This window comes from Molothrus ater, chromosome 10 (assembly GCF_012460135.2).
Source record: "Molothrus ater isolate BHLD 08-10-18 breed brown headed cowbird chromosome 10, BPBGC_Mater_1.1, whole genome shotgun sequence".
In the NCBI taxonomy this organism is placed as follows: domain Eukaryota; kingdom Metazoa; phylum Chordata; class Aves; order Passeriformes; family Icteridae; genus Molothrus; species Molothrus ater.
This window is the reverse complement of record NC_050487.2, coordinates 6,945,109-6,961,919: the sequence shown is the minus strand read 5'-3', so window position 1 is coordinate 6,961,919 and position 16,811 is coordinate 6,945,109. Positions and strand designations below refer to the sequence as shown.

General features: G+C 44.0%; 1 protein-coding gene across 1 annotated transcript in view; it reads right to left on the bottom strand.

The window, feature by feature from the left end:
- The window catches only part of MYO7B (myosin VIIB), a 45,527-nt gene that overhangs the window by 28,417 nt on the left and 299 nt on the right, over positions 1-16,811 (bottom strand). The window contains exons 2-19 of the mRNA XM_054515913.1: positions 15,713-15,826; positions 14,964-15,116; positions 13,557-13,741; positions 12,585-12,706; positions 11,763-11,905; positions 11,556-11,669; positions 9,751-9,904; positions 8,775-8,851; positions 8,347-8,466; positions 7,990-8,132; positions 6,939-7,149; positions 5,282-5,417; positions 4,891-5,051; positions 4,213-4,251; positions 2,510-2,647; positions 1,393-1,545; positions 747-845; positions 109-203 (exon numbers count right to left, since the gene is read on the bottom strand). Coding sequence (XP_054371888.1) covers positions 109-203; positions 747-845; positions 1,393-1,545; positions 2,510-2,647; positions 4,213-4,251; positions 4,891-5,051; positions 5,282-5,417; positions 6,939-7,149; positions 7,990-8,132; positions 8,347-8,466; positions 8,775-8,851; positions 9,751-9,904; positions 11,556-11,669; positions 11,763-11,905; positions 12,585-12,706; positions 13,557-13,741; positions 14,964-15,116; positions 15,713-15,826 — 2,357 coding nt within the window. The remainder of the gene's footprint in view (positions 1-108; positions 204-746; positions 846-1,392; positions 1,546-2,509; positions 2,648-4,212; positions 4,252-4,890; positions 5,052-5,281; positions 5,418-6,938; positions 7,150-7,989; positions 8,133-8,346; positions 8,467-8,774; positions 8,852-9,750; positions 9,905-11,555; positions 11,670-11,762; positions 11,906-12,584; positions 12,707-13,556; positions 13,742-14,963; positions 15,117-15,712; positions 15,827-16,811) is intronic.

Below are 16,811 nucleotides of genomic sequence, written 5' to 3'. Positions count from 1 at the left end.
AGCCTGATACATTTCATACTCAAAAATGCTGCACAGAGTGTGTTAAGCTGCACCACAAAGATTAGCTACTTCAAAATAACATGAATCCCCTTCTGTAAGGTCACTGACCTGTCCTTCAATCCTCTCATCACCTTCTGGATAAGAAGAACCTTATCTGTGAGTACATTTTGGAGTTGCAGCTCCAATAGAGTGTCATGATGATCCTGTTAAAAGAAAGTGTGGATATGCCAGCTTAGCAGACTCACCTAAAACCTCTGGAAATGGGACATATGGTCTGAAAGAGACCCAAAATCAGCATGATGTAGCATAATGTGACTAAAATGCATTTATGGGACTGCAGGAGGAAGAGTGCACACCACCCGACCAGACTTGGTCTAGCTATAGCCATAAACAAGCAAGAATCTGCCTGCAGCAAGACTATTTTCAGTTGGGGTTATGCTACAGGCAAGGTGGTCCTCAGCAACAGTGCACTGGTATCCTGTTCTTTTTTATGCTTTAACACATTGCACTGTTCTGTTTCAGCTGCAACCCTGTAGCACAGGAACAGAACCAGCCTCTCCTACATCAAACCCTCTCCACTGAATTATTTGGCTTTCAAGAACAAAGACCCACCCTCAGATTCAAGAGAGAGTTTGTAAGTCAACCCAGTCCTCCTTGGTTGCTCCTCTTGCACAAGCAGGCCAAGCTGTACTGTGAAGCATCCAGTTTTTCATGAGAAAAGACAATAAACTGTCTTTTTTACTTACTTTAAGGAAAATCTTGGTCCTTCCAACTTGCCAGCTTTCATCCTTGCCCAGCACTGCTTGGGAGATGCTGATGCAGCTCTGTCGAGTATCGTTCTTCAGCTGATGTGCAAAAGCATCATGATGTTAGGGCTTGGCTGTGAAACACAGCAACTGCTATGCAAGGATCTACTGCCCTGCATTCCAAAGGGTGAAGAGCAGAAACAGATGAGGTCTTGCACACCTCTGGGCTGGCAGTACCACGAATGAAAGTGGTTCAGCTTAAATGGACAGGAAGAGGAGGGATGTGATTGCATGACTAAACGTTCCAGAGTCAAGGTGTGAGGAGGACATCAGAGGCCTGAGAAATGTGTGATCACAGTAAAAAGCCATCTGAGGGCAATGGGAATGGGGATGGTGCCCTGGGATGTCTGTGAGGAGCAGGCCAAGGACAGCTGGACCTCAAAGCAACTCTGTTTTCAGCTCAGGTTGAAGGGAGTATTTAACTATTTAGCTATAATTACTGTGATAACAGTTCCTGTGATGACTTCTGTGCTGACAGCTCCTACAACTCTGCCAGCAGTAATTCAAGAACTTTCTACTGTGGGAAAGACTAAAGCCTCATAAGGAAAAGTTAGATTAGCCCTACACCATGTTTTTGCTTGCACACCTTTTGTCGAAGAGACCATGGCAGAAGAAATCTGTATCTCTCAAAGAACTCCTCAAAGCTGTAGCGGATGGGGTACCCGGCTTTCCTGATCTGAATGGTCTCCATCATCCCTGAATAGCGCAGCTGCTTGATACACAGCTCCCGATCAAACAGCTGAAAGGAAAACAGACAGGGAGGAGACTTAGCACTGAGAAAAGGTACACATGCACTATCCCTCAGAACATGTCTATTAACCTCCAGCCTCAGAGGGCCTGCAAAATGGCATACTGTGCTTTTTCAAATTGTATTTTTCTTCTGTGCACTAAATTAATTCATTACAAGCATAAACAAGTCACTCCAAAGGATCTTCAATTTTGTGTACGTCAGCAGTAGAAACAGTCTGCTAACTTCAGTCTGGCTACCATTTTTGTTCTAAAACTGCAATTTCAGTTGAATAGTGAATTCATCATATAATTCTGTAGGTGTGAATAGATGCATTAGCAACTTAGGCCCTTGGGCATACCATGCCAAGCACAGCAGGCATGCTGCTCTTTTCCTCTTATTATTGTTTAATCTTATCTGAGTTTAAAAGTTGGCTCACTAAGCCACATGCAGTGCTTCAAAAATTTTTAAATCACTTGACCAACACCATACAAGGTTTTAGAGTAGAATCAGGTCGAAATCCTCCAAGTCCCAGCCACATGTCCTAATGACAAATGGACTCTTCCTGGTATGTCAGATTAAGCCAAATCACCCCTCTCACAAACTTCCATAGCTCTCCTGTTCTCTCTCAGGCTATTTCATAGTATGATCATTGTTGATCCTGATGTTTTTTGTTTGTTCCTATGTTAAGGCGCTACAGACTTTTCAGTTTTATCTTTATTGAAAAGGTGTCCATAACTCTACTCAGGAATACACCAGTGTGCTTTTTTGCAATCCATTACTCTATGGTGCTTTTTTGAGATGCTTTTGTAAATTAACTATGCTATATCCTCCTATTATGTTTATTGCAGGAATACCCTGTACTCCAGCTCTCCTTAGATGCAGCCAAGTACAACTATAAAATGTTATACAAAAACTGAGAGCCTTTTCTCATAACAAACTTTAAAGGTAAGACTTTGTATTGTTAGAACATTACCAGTGGTTTCTTGTAGTCATTTGGCTTGATGCAGCGGATGAAGTATGGCTGGCACTGCTCCAGGATTTTCATGAGCTTTTCCAGGGATTGCTTGAACTGTCCTCCCAGTGTCGAGAGCCGCTTGGTGGTATCCAAGCCCTGGGAAGAGAAAGCACATGCTGACTGCAACATCATTCACTCTCAGAGGCTAATTAATAAACCTTTGTATTTTTGTAAAATCTAACAGCATCACACAACCATCAGGAAAAAAAATATTTACCTACATGGGAGCTACACTGGTCACCTGCACCGTATTAATTTATGTTTATTCTTGTAAAGAAACCCCTCACTAAGTGCTTTCACCTACTTGGGCACTAAGTTCTAGGAGCAGGGGTGGCTGTGGTGGAAGTAATTCCACCCACAGGAGCCCACATGCACCTGGCTGTTCCAACCAAGGCTGTGTTTAGTGCCAGGCCTGGTTGCCAAGCTGTGATTCCTGGGAGTGTGCCTGAAAGCTTGGTGAGAAACAGCCACTCCCAAAGGAGGAATAAACTCTAGGCCAGATATTTTGCTGCCATCATAGCTAGGAATGCTAAAGATCCAGAACAGCCCATTCCTTAGGGATTAGGATGGCTGATCACCTTGTTCATTAATACTACAGCAAGCAGTGAAAAGGCAAACTTTTACTGGAGTATAAGTTTTGAGGTACTCCAGACTTCCCCAGCCTCTCTGACAGCACAGTTCCACCTGTCTTTTTCACACAAATTAGGCCAAAGTTTCTACATCTCAGTATGGGCACATTAAATTGCAGTGACAAGAGTACAGATTCCAAGTAACAAAAGGACTGCACTGGCCTTTTACATACAGGCAATGTGCTGATCAATCAGGGCCTGTTTGTTCGTCAGTTTGTTTGGGGGGTTTGGTCCATTGTGGGGTTGTTGGAATTTTTTCAAAGTAAATCATTTAAAGTCCAGTGGCTCCCCCTCACTTCCACGATCGTTAGGGTACGTCATCCTGCTGTTCTTGCTTCTAAAGTGCCCTTTTGAATACTCAGATTTCCACCCTCTGCTTTAGCAACAGGGCAAGGCTGCCCTCCAGTGATCAGTCATTTGTGTCTTTGGAAAACAGCTTCTGTCTCATTGCAGCTCTGATGCATCTTAGGGCTAGCAAGCACCCAAAGTGGGTATAATAACAATATATACATATTTTAGTGATTTTTACTCTCAGACCTTAGAGGCCTTTCTGCTGTACCATCAGTGGGATGGCCACACAAGGCCAAAGCCCATGCCCTCATGATCTCACACATGCAACATTGTTACAGCTGAATTTGTTGTTATGTTAATGGTGACTTTTCTCTTGTGGTGTGTCAGGAAAGGAACTCTGAGACCTCAGGACAAAAGAGTGTTTTCTGGCACATTGCTCATTATTCTTTTTTTGTAGCCTGCTTCTTAGGCTTCCCAATGGTGGTCCCATTTATTTGAACACCAACAGCTAATTTCTGTGCATTTTGACATAGGGTAGCCCACATTTGGTATTTCCTTTCTTGAGATGCTGCTTTAATTTTTTTTCAATAACACAGCCTTATTTATAGGGACAAGGCCCATTAGAGCAATGTAAATACACCTGATATTTAATCTGGAGGTATTCATAGCATTTAAGAGATGCTAAGCCAGTTATCTGCTGCTTATACCACTTCTGACATTCTTTGCCCCCAGGATGTTTACCTGTCCATGGCCAGGTGTTCTGGACAGCAGAAAGCCACACTGGGACAAAGACAGAGGAAGAAAGGACAAGATCAGAAAACAATGCCAGGAGAATAGACAGATAACAGGTAAGATAGCAAACTGATAGTTCTGTATCCTGACAGAAAAACTCAAAGATGTAAACAAGCAAAAGTACCTTCACATACTGGTGACACTACATAGCTAAATGTTCAGAAATCAAGGTATGTGGAAGTTGGAGCAGGACAGAGAACCTGAACTGTGCCCCACTCTGTTTTCTAGTCCACTGCACTTCACATCCTTATTTTCACTAGGCACAGACACAAGAGGCTCAGTGGAGTCTGTGATAGTGACCCATCATGAACTCTGTCACACAGTGACATCCAGTCAGTGACAACATGTGGGGAGGCATCAGGACCCATGGTTCTGAAACAACTGCAGGCATGGCTACACAGCTGTCCAGGGTGCACACCTGCCTGACAGGGCTGACACTGCACTTGTTTACAGCATGAACACCAGACCCTGACTTTTCCTGCAGCCCCCTTGGCAGAAACAACTTGAATGAAAGAGATAGGGATTTGCAGAGACAGTGCAAAAGAAAGAGGAGATCAAGAACAGCCAGAGGTGTATGGAAGGCAGGGGAAACTGGTTGTTTCTGCAAGACAGTGCCAGTAAACCAACCTTGTAGACCTGGTCAGATCCAAGATGCCGAATGGTCCCACGTCCCAGAATAGGTGGGGTTGTTTCCACCTGGAAAATCTCTCTCAGGAATTTGTTTTTGGAGGAATGGACCACTTGCATTACATTAGCACTCAGTGTGTCACGATTTTTCTCCAAGAAATCTATAGGATGGAAACAAAATTAGCCTGCTGCCTGGTGGCTCTAGCACCACTATCTACCTAAAATCCACTTAATTTACACTAACTTGCAGATTGGTTTAGAATAATCCTTCTGACCTCCAGATCAACTTCAGATCAACACTACCCTGGAGAGCTACATATCCAGGTCATGCACCATCCAGGCAAGTCATGCCCTTCCCTTCACCTTCTGTATCCAGCAGAGACAGACTCACCTTTTGATTCATAAAAGACAACCCCAGCAAAGTGGTTGATGCCAAACTTGGTATCATGAACACTCTTAGGTGGGATGTAGACATTACTTTTACCATGGAGGGAATTGATTTTGACAAGCATGGTGGCATCTGTGCCCTAGAAACAAATACAGGTAAAAAAGGATGGTTAAGCAGAGTGTCCCCAGCACTGACCTGTGCTCAGCAAACAAACAGAAGTGGTGCTCAGAGATAACAGAAGCTCAAATTCTGCCCTTATGTGTGTAGTAGATCTGGAGAAAGTGCCAACAGTATCTTTCCTTTTACATAGATCCCTGTCTCAAGCATCATGACAGAACACACCATCAAGCACAGGGCCTGGTGTTCTAGGGCTGTACACAAGTCCCTATAACATTACCAACATCACCAGATGGGCTGAGAATTTACCAGATCCTTGGACATCACAAGCAAAGCCCCCACCAATCTTCTCACACCCCTGCTACCCAGGAAGCTGTAAGGGATGCCTCCTCCTCCTCCTGGGCAGGCACAGTTCTTCTTGCACTCCCCAGCTGGTGCAAGACTCAGAGATCCCTGGAGGAATCCCTGAGCAGATCCCAGCCAGCATGCCCAGACCATGAGTTCCAGAGGCTAGGCAGTCAGCTGGGTGCTTCTCTTCAAGGGGTGCCATCATGATGCCATCCCCTCATGGCCATGTGAGCTCTCTGCACTCACCTGCACCCAGAGCAGTGGGGGCTTTGCTCTCAGAAGTCATGTGCTCTGGGAATCATGGAAGAGGAGCCTTCCTGATCTGTGGGACCACCCTCTTCTTAGGGAAGAAAGGGGAAAGCTGTCTGCCTGTACATGATCCTCTAGTTACCTGAAGGACTACAAATGAGCTGAGGCGGGGGCTTGCTTTTCTGGACACCCTCCATTGTCATCTGATTCCTGCACCAACACTCCAGTTTAGCCTCACCATGCTCTGCAGACTATGAAAATGCTCTACAGGGATGTCTGAGATCAGACCTCTGTTCTTCTGTTTGTGATGACTGACCTTTGCAGAATAACATTTCACAGAACCACAGAATCATGGCAGATAACAGCCACAGCCTTTTCCTCATGCACTAAGCAGGTCACCTTGTCATGGAAGATCAGATTGGTCAAGCAGGGCCTTTGCTGACTGGGCCTGATCAACTTGTTGCTCTGTACCTGCCCTGTGATGGTGCTCAAATGATCTGTTTATGACCTTCCCTGGCACCAAGGTTAGCTGCTAGGCCTGTAGTTCCCCTCCAGTTCCTCACTATGGTGACATTGCTCAATTAAGTCTGTCAGCAAGGGGAAGAAAGAGCAAGCTGCAGCCCAGACCAACAACAGAACAATACTCAAACAATAAACAATTTCAAAGATTTCCCAAGAAGTCCTTGTAAAATGATCCAGACTCCTTCCCTTCTCTGTCTGGAACTGCTGTAGGAGTTTCAACAGCAAGGCACCAGGAAGAGCACATTCCAGCAGAGAGTGAAGCAGTTGTGTAGTGAGCTAATTTGAAAGAAACATCTATGGGGAGACGATATTGCCTCTCCTAACGTATCTCAAAGCCACTTCTGCATTTCTGTGTGTCTAAGCCCAAGTGTTACCTGAGAGCTGTGTGCAAAGCCAGGCATTATGAGTGAAACCAGGAATTTACCTTTGGGAACCTGCTCTCTTCATCAATGAGGGAGATGATATTCATGGGCTTGAGTGCAATGACTTCCAGAGCCTGGTGGTTATCAGTGAAGTCAATGTTGTTCCAGGCAATGTGCTCTGCAATATATTCCTCTTGCTCCAGCTTGAAGACATGGTGCACAAAGAACTGCTGAAGGTGCTCATTTGCAATGTTAATGCACAGCTGCTCAAAGCTGGGGAAGAACAAGATGAAAGAAAGCCCATGGTCATCCTTGGCCAGTGCTGCACTGCTCTCTGTTACTTGTTTAGCCTCTGCATTAAATGCATTCCAGATACAGCACTGCCACATTCCACAGTGCTGTGACCACCATCACTGCACATTGCCAACCTCAGCAATACAAGGAGGCATTTTCTGCTGTGGCAAAGACCAGCAGCAATGAGCCAGCTGATGACTGATTTTTGCTGAGTAGACAAGAAAAAATCTTTATGTCTTTCAAGAAGCTCCAGAGATAAAGGGGAACATGTAACTGTGAAAATCACTTACGAGCATGTGACATGTTTCTGCTTGCACTGGCACTACCACTTGTTTTATTATTTACTCCTTTATGCTGCACCTGAGTATCATAGCCTCATACTTGCTGTGGCACACTGTGTGTGCCTCTGGGATGCTCACCACAGTGAGGACCCATGGGGACTGCAGGTCTTGGGAACAGCACAAAATAACGGGAGAGAACGCAAAAGATAGAAGACAGACTGTAGAGATCCTAGATTCTGTTCCAGAAGTCACTGAGGAACATTATGTGGCTGAAGGCCAGAAAATTCCTCGGGATCTGGAATAGACAAGTGCTATGGCTGCACTAAAATGAAGGCTAGGGAAGGAGGCAGAAATATGATCAAGACTGAAGAAAAATGGAATCTGCATGATCAAAACTGGGAAAATCCAGTAATGGAATTCTCACCATTATTCTGAGAATCAGGATAATGATTAAAGAGCATGTGTCTGTTTTTTTGTTCTTCCCCTTTACATCAGCTGCTTTTCAGCTTCCTATTGCATTGCATCTGGAGCTTCCTACCTGTTGTTGCTGAAGTTTTCAAACCCAAAAATGTCCAGCAGTCCAATGGATTGATGTCTGTCTTTAGGCTTCTGAGAAGCTGGGTTGAAAATGGCTGAGTTGATTTTGTTCACAATCCACAAGAATATCCGTCCATATATACCCTGAGAAAAAAAATGAAAGAGGAATTGGAGCCCATCATTGGAGAGTTTGGATGTAACTTACTGCTTGCTATTGTGCTGTCAAGCTGTGCCTGAGAACTGCAAGGGCCTGGAGCCCTCTGGGTTAATGTTAATCACATAGGGCTCCTCAGCCAGGAAGAAGACAGCTCTGAAAGCATCCCCAGTGTTTAAACAGGGAAGCTGTGAGCACCAGTACCTTCACAAAGGCATCCTTCCCATTGGCAGCTTGAGCCACATTCAGAGGCCTGGACACACTTTCTCCTCGGACAATGATGGAGAGGTTTGTGAGGCTGTTCTGGAGTTCACTAGAGTCCACCTGGAGAAACAGTCATGGCAACCTGGTCATTCCAGGTGAACAAAGGAAATCCAGCAAAGTCTGTATCAGGAGGAGGACTATGACAAACTGCTTGTCTAGCAGCATCCACTGGCAACTTGCTGTCCCATTTAAAGGTCTCCCAGCTTGGAGAGACATCTGCAACAGCATGACTGGAGTGTCAGCAGGACAGAGGCAACATTGCCTGTTGAATGTTCATTCCTACATAAACTCCAGAGTCGTGCTCTGCCAGTGAGCTGATGGAACAAGGGAGGAGGAAGAACCAGCAGCAGAAGATGAGAGTCCATTACCTCGAGCAGCTTGGTGGCGATGGAGAAGTGCGGGGAGTCTATCACATCAGAGCAGTCCAGGTTGTCGTACACGGCCGCTGCAAGGAAGAAACAGCCAGTCTCAGGGAGAACCATCACTGTTGTTAATGTGGCTGTATTTCTGTGACCCCATAACACTGGGAAGGTACTCAGTTCTCGTTTGAAACTGACAGGTTTGGTGGTTTTACCAAGGAGGGTCCTGATTTCACCCAGATCCTGGGATCTTCAGGGCTCTCTCATGCCTAGAACGTCAGGCTAAAAACAGCAGCCAAGCTGACAAGGTTATTCATTTAAAATAGTAACTTGGGGATCTGGGGAAGTGATATCTGACTCCAGAAAATATGTTTCTGGAAATATTTTTCCTGCGTATCTGACTTGTGGGAAATCAGACAACGAAGAGGAATACTAGAAATTCCTAATTTTAGTAGTCAGGATTAATCCAAAGAATCCACCTGGAATCTCTGTATTGGGCCTGCTGCATCACAAAGTGAAGAGTTCTTTTCTAAAATGTGAAAGCTTTTGGCATGTGCTGGTGGGTCACACTGCCACACTGTGCCTGTCCATTCCTATGCAGGTGAGTGCACCTATGCATGTGAGTGTTCAGCAGACTTAAGCAGAGGATGACTGCTATTATCTCCAAGGCAAACATCACTCCTGTGTTCTCTGGCCTGTGAGGAACAACAATCAGCAAATGTAGCATGGGATTATATTCTGTTGTTTCATTTGTGTGATAAGGGCCATGGAGACCTGACGGTATGACAAAATAATAATACGATGCTGTTTTTCAAAACACATAGCAGTGGAGTCACAAATCAGAATTTCATGGTGCTTATCTGCCTGCCCTTCCAACTCTGTTCACCTGTTAATACAGGTCAGAGCAGCACAACCTAATCTGTGCAGGGAAGTACCTTTACCATGAAGTCTGAGGAAAGGTAAGCCCAGGCAAGGCTGAATTTACCTTGGAACTCTACATTGCCTAGGTGCAGGATGGCAGCCAGCAGCTTGCTGATGTCCCAGTGCTCAGAGTCTGAGAACATGAGGATCTTCATGGCCGAGCGGATGTGGGCATAATCCTTGGCGTCGTTCCGGCTGTCGCAGGACGTGCAGTTACCCTGCAAGCACCGCACCAGCAGGTGAGGAACATCCTCCTGCTACCCGGACAAGGACGAAAGCACGTGCAGACTGACAAGCCTTTGTACACAGGATGGCTATCCTGTGAGTCCTCAAGGATACAAGGTAAAAACCTATTTAGATGTTCTATATCCTCTTCCTGTGATTGTATCTTCCTTCATATTTTCTCTCAAAAAGATGCATTAACAGAGGGCTCAGTAATGCATTTATCCAGGGCTAGGCTGAATACTGAGGAAGCCAAAAGGAAAAGCTGATGGGAAGGCTGCTCTAGAGCATAGAAGGACAGGAAGCTTTGACAAGGTTATCTACATTTACAAGGCCATGCCTGTTTCTTTGGTTTCTTCTCTCTGCCATGTCAATGGAAAATTAAGAGCCCTAATCCCGAATGAAAGCAAGTCAGGTTGGATAAGTACTAGAAGGCAGATCTCAAAATAAAAATATTAGGTCCTAGTGGAAGGCAAATGGAAGCATCCAAGGCAGCATCAGAAGCTCCTTCATCAAAGCCTGCACAGCAGGTCCTATGATGCTGCTCCTGATAAAAACTATTTTCAGTCATAACAGAGATGAGGAAATGCCTTTTTTACCCCTGCCATTTCTGACAATATAGTGTGATGATTATAAAAATGAAATATTCCTAGTCATTTCAGTTTACAGTATGTAAAGATGCCAGCTTGTACCAACAGCTGATCTTTACAAAACCATGGGTATGTTCTCCTTTAATCCAATCCTCTTATTTCAGTATCACAGTGCCCTACTGCTGACCAAGGGGCCTTTTCATGGAATGGCCAATAGGCTAATTGCACTAATGGCACTCATCAGCTTTGCTGCAAGATCACTGCTCTTTTGAAAACATTACATTTGAAAAAAATCTCCACAACTTTATTGGTTTTGCTTTTGAGACCCCAAAACCAGACTTGTTTTCATTTCCTAGAAATTAGATGCCCACCTCCATCTAATTTCAGTAGAGGCAGGACTTAAACATATTCTTCCCACAGCTGTAGAACAGCCCAAATCTAACCAGCTGGCATATTTAATGTGAGGTATATACACAGGCTAAAGGATAGGCTTTTCATCATGACTTTCATGTCCTAAACCATTCAATTAGCTATTTTCAAAAACCTCACCTATGAAGATCCCACTTCTGCCACAATGGCATCATAACTCATGGTCATTAGCATCAGTCATAGGAGGTTATGCTGAATGCCAGCTGCCTGCATTATGTATATAAGATATATTAGATATAAGGACTAGATTCTTATTAATTTCCTCTAAGGTATGTATATGTGATTACTGTTCTCCCTGGCATGAGATCCCTTGCATTCCTTTGAAATCTGAGTGTCTGTGAAAGTGGGGGATGTTGTCCACATTCTGTTTTAAGATGTCCTTAATATTGCTTAAGTCTGACTTTGACAGAAAGCTTTGACCTGCCACAAGCTGCTTCCCACTGGTGGACAATACAATAAGTGTCTGAAACTGATGCTCACAGCACTTTTGGCATTACTGTTTCTGGTACTTTAAGGGAAGGACTGTTCATGTTTGGTAACTACCAGCTGCAACTCCTAGTGATTGTAATTGCTTGCTGTAAGAAGCAAATGGCAGAGGGATATTAGAAAATAAAGCAGAGATTATTACCATAGTGAGATAAGTGTACTCTGAAGCAGTGCCCAGATTCAGCATCTTTTTCTGCTCTGTATTCATCCCCATTAGCATGCAGTAGAAGATGTGATAGTTCCTCTCCTCTGGAGCCTAAAAATAAAAGAAATAGGCCAATGGGCAGCCTTTCCAGGATAAGCTTCTAACACAAGAACAGGCAGAACATACCCCTGCCAGTGCCCTCACCTGCCGGCAGACCCGGGACTTCTCCAGGAGGAACTGTTCTATCCGGGCTCCTTCTATCACACCACTCTGGTTGAAGTGGATATCAATGTATTTCCCAAAGCGGCTTGAATTGTCATTTCGAATTGTCTTGGCATTTCCAAAAGCTGATGGGCAAGGCACAGAGACAGTATCTGTATTGCAGTTCATGAACATCAAGCCTATTTTTTTCCCCTTCTACTTTGCTGTTAGTATTTTACACATTGTGTTCCAAATGACAGCGCTGAGAAGCACTGGAGAATGTCTTGTCTCAGTCTGTCTCCTGAAGAGAGGGGCAGGCATACTGTGCACCCAGATAATTGGGTCCTAAAAGACATATTCAAATGATCCAAATGTGGTCTACATCTGGCCAGCCAAGAGATCTGGGCAAGTCTGAAGACCTCCAGAATGATTTACTGGGAACATGTTGATCCCTGTACAGAGAAAGATGGGTGTCTCAGGGAGCTCCCCTTTAGATACACCTATGCTTGGCCAGTCACTTTGTCACTGTCTAGGGCAAATGCCAAACCAGGGGGCTTTGCCTTGGGCTCTGCAGTCCCAAGGACTCTTGTGCTCCTGGCAGTTCCAGGGTTATACTACAGAGGCAACTCCTCCTACAACATGAGAGCAAAGCTGCTGTGGACTGCATGGGAACATGGCAGAAAAGTATAGAGAACATCTACAGTGCATCACCAGTGTTTAAGGGGGTTACCAGTTAAGCAGATACAATGGTGCAAGGATCTGTTTCTGATTCATTTTATCCTGTGAGAAATGTGGTAAATCAGCCATGTTTGCTAAGTAACCCACCTTCCAGAATGGGGTTGGCCTCTAGGATTTGCTGCTCTATCCAGGAATGCTGGCCACTGACAGCTGCCAGAAACTGAAGTATTAGCTTTGTACTTTCAGTTTTACCAGCTCCAGATTCTCCACTGCAGTAAGAAAAAAAGATCATTACAGGCTTCCTAATTTTTTTTAGTAATGTGGCAGACCAAGTTAAAAAAAAAACAAAAACATTTCCATTTAAGTTTATCCTGTGAATGGCAGATAAGACTGTCTTTCACAGAGGGCCAGAAAATTTGAGTCTTTCATCATCTTATTTGCTCAAATTTAAGTTGTCAAACTTAGGCTGAGAACTAAATTCTCCCACCAATTAAAAACAAGCAAATCCATGGAAGACATTCTGTACCTATGCAAATTAAATGACCACTTGCTTATCTTCTTTATTGCACTACCAGATTGTCACTGCTAGTGTTAGCACATCAGCTGAGTTGACTCAGCTATAATCAGATACTATTGCAATGAGATAATCTGGTTCTTCACATTGATGACAAAAAGAAAATGGATTCTTTATAGGAGGAAGAAATCTTCCATCCACCTTTGGGTTAGCAGAGGTTATTTCTCTTGAGGAAATGTCTAGCCTTGGAAAATACATGTAACATAAATATTCTGTCTCCAAGGTAAAAGATAGCCTATATCACACACACTCAGGTGTTATGTTTCTGTATGTAGTGACCACATGCAGAATGTACAACCACATTGAAAGACTCTGAGGGAAAACAACGGGCTTTGGAAACTCTTTGATTTTCTTTGACCTTTTCCCGTCCTAACTGAAAATGAAGGAGCAGGGAAGAAAATATTTCCTTCCCATTGTCTCTAGTTTTATCTGTGCCCTTCCATTTGGAACGTCTGGAGACCTTCCTGTGTCCACCTGTGTCCACAAGGTGCCCCAAACCATGCCAGACTTGGCTTCTGCTATTTGTCCTCTACAAGTCCATTCACCTGATCACACAGCACTGGTCTCTCTTATTCCTCTTCATATTGAAGTAACAGTTATCTGCAATGGCAAAGACATGAGGTGGAAGCTCTCCAATCCTCTTGTTACAGTAGAGTCTGATCTGATCCACCGTGTAGAGGGGCAGCAGCTGGTATGGATTCACTGCTACAAGGATTGATCCTGTGTAAGTCTGGAAAACAGTTGTGAGGATTATTGCTATAGCCAACGTGCAAACAAGAATACAACCAAAGCCACTTGCAGTATAAATCTAAACAGAGGCAGGAGGGAAGCCTGGGAGATGATAGCACTTGGTGAGGCTGAGAGCCCAGTTCCTCACTATCAGCTGCTGTTGAACACCCCAGGATAAGGAGGGGTTTGCCCAAGGAAGAATGCTAGGTGTAATCTCCTTGCTAAATGGCAGCTCAGTTCTCTGTCTCAAGCTGAAGCACACAGAAGTCCAATTTAACCTGGCACTTTGGTGTTCTCATGAGGTGTTTTGCAGTGTTTTGTTAAGCTGCTTTTGTATTCTAATGCAGATGTAGCTGAACTTTGCTAATGGGCCAAGTTATAGTTGTGCTATTCATACAATGATTTAGAAACATTTGTATACAGCAACACCAGTGAAATGAAGGAGGCTGTTGAAGGCTGTGGAGATGCAAGGCAATAATATTGTTTGAAAACTAAATGAAACAAATGCAGGCTGCTAGAGTTTATTATAATAGGTCTATCCACACACCTTGTTAACTGTAACTGTAGGATATATAAAATCAGTCTTTTTTAACACTAAATATCATCACACTTATGTTGTAAGAGGCAGCTTCTCTCCAGTACTGTAATGGGAGGCAATATATAATATTATATAATACAATATGGGAGGCAAAGCATGGAAAAACCTGAATATTAATTATAATATTACAAACTGGAAACTGAGGAAAAAAGAAAATAAAATTGCCAAATTTCCCAGTTACAGATAAAACCTGTAATGGACAAAATATCCAGATTTATTCATTAGCCATCTTATTACATCAAAATCAAGTAAATGTTGGCTTGAACTGGGGGACAATTGAAATCATGTCACTGCATACTAGTTAGGCTGATCCTCCAGGTAATAGCAGCAGTAAGCTGTAACATGAGCTGGATTTAGTTCACTCTCAGTGGCTGGTGGCAATGATTGCTCTGGGAGAAAGTAAGTGAAGTCACTACCTGTGCCAGCACTGTGACTGAGGGGCAGCCAAAGTACTTGAGTGAAAGAAGAGAACAACTGTGTTGTGTCTCCTTGGCACCCTCAGTCATTAAAGAAGTCAGAGGGCCCTGTGTGTGAAAGGCTCACAGGCTGCTCAAGTCACTTGTTAAATGTAGAAGCCATTCCTGGAAGTGACCTGGCTGTCCCTGGAAGTGACTGTGGCACTCACATAGATTTTGTGCTCCTGGTGTCGGATGAGGAGGTTGTGCACCATGCCAGCTTCATGGAGGTCCCCGAGGCGGATCATGTCCTCTACCCCCTGCACAGAGGAGGGGTGCATCAGGTGCACCATGTGCATATTCCGAGCTGTGATCCAGTGTTCCTGACAAAGGCAAGGCACAGACTTTAATGTGTGATGCTGTGGCTCAGAGACAAAGAAAGGAGAGCTGGGTAAGACTAGAGTGAGCTTCAGCACAACACATGCTCAAGCAAGCATGTTCCAACACACAGGGGACTGGCCTACAGGAATTAACTGGTTTAAAACAGAATGATTTAAAACACTGAATTAAACCATTCAGGTGAGTTCTGAACAGCACCAATTTTAACACTGCTCACAGTGCAACTCTGTCATCACAGGCAGAACATTGTATGAGGTAGGGATGAACTGATTTCAGTGGGATGATGTTTCCACCTAAAACTTCACCAAATTTAGGGATTGGAGCCCATCCATTTCCTTTTCCTAGCCATGTAGATATAACCTCTATCTTAGGAAGCTCCAGGATGGTCACCTGGAGATGCCAGGTGACCATCCTGTACTTGCCTTATTTCTGTAGTCTTTCTTTCAGTATATCCTACCTATATCAAAGTCAGACCACCTGGATAGATGGAGCTTTGGTCTGACCCAACAGGACCTTCTTTTGTATTTTGTACTTTTACATTTCATGTTCATCTTTTACAGAAGGTTATAGCATAGCCCACCTTGCCTTCATCATCCTCCAGCAAAATCCGTCCTGAGTCAGATTCCTTCACAACTGCGCCAATTGGGACATTAAATTCACTGTTTGGTTGAGTGTCCAGCCACACATGATCACCCTGGGGAGAAAAAAGCTACTGTCAAGTACAGTGACATACTTGATGCCATGTAGCTCACAGGCAAACACCTCTTGGTCTTCCTTTTTTAGTTATTTGATTTCTACAGCAGTGTTTAACTGGGTAAGTTCTTACTGCTTGCAGGCAGTACATTCACAGACCTCTGAATTCTACTCCCAGCTCCACAGCTGATCTGGAACATGACTTAGGACAAGTCATCAAACCCAGCTGTCTCACAAGAGGAAATGAGACTTTTCCCAAGGACAGCAATAATGCACTCCAGTACCTCTCAGAAGCTGCTGGGGTCTTAGTGAATGCTGGGGAACTGGCTTGGCAGCCTCACATGAGCTATGATATTTTCTCAGAAGAGATTCTTGAGAACATAGACTTTACCAGGAAAGAGAAAAACAAACAAACATATGTACATACTGGATGCCTGGAAATGTGGAGGCCTCCATTACGATAAATTTTAGATATATATTTTTCCTGTTATAGCTGAAATGTGAGTGCATCCATGATCTCTCTTAGAAAAAAAAGCCACCAACATTCTTTATCCTGCCCAGTTCCTCTCTTCACATAGGTAGAGGCTTGTCAACATCTGGCACCTCTGCAGAGCAAGCAAGAACCTGCTCTGCTGTGCCTGGAGGAAGGGGTGAGCCACAGCTGCCCTTTCCTAGGAATGAGCAACATCTTGGTGTTGCCTGTACCAGTGTCCTGGTTATACTTCCCTACTCCAGGCCCTCAAGAACACCTTCTCTTGCTCCAGTCCCTAATGCAGATTCAAACAGAAAGAGGGAATAAAAACTGAACAGAGTTGTAGATCAGTGCACTTTGTATCTGTGTCTTGTCATATACAACTTTTGTTACACACCATAGCACTGATTGTCATAGTTTCAATGTTTTTACTGAAAAAAAAATTCTTTTTCCTCTCAAAATATTTTTTGGCTTCTTTAAAACCAAACAACCAATGTAAAGCATCCATAAGCAT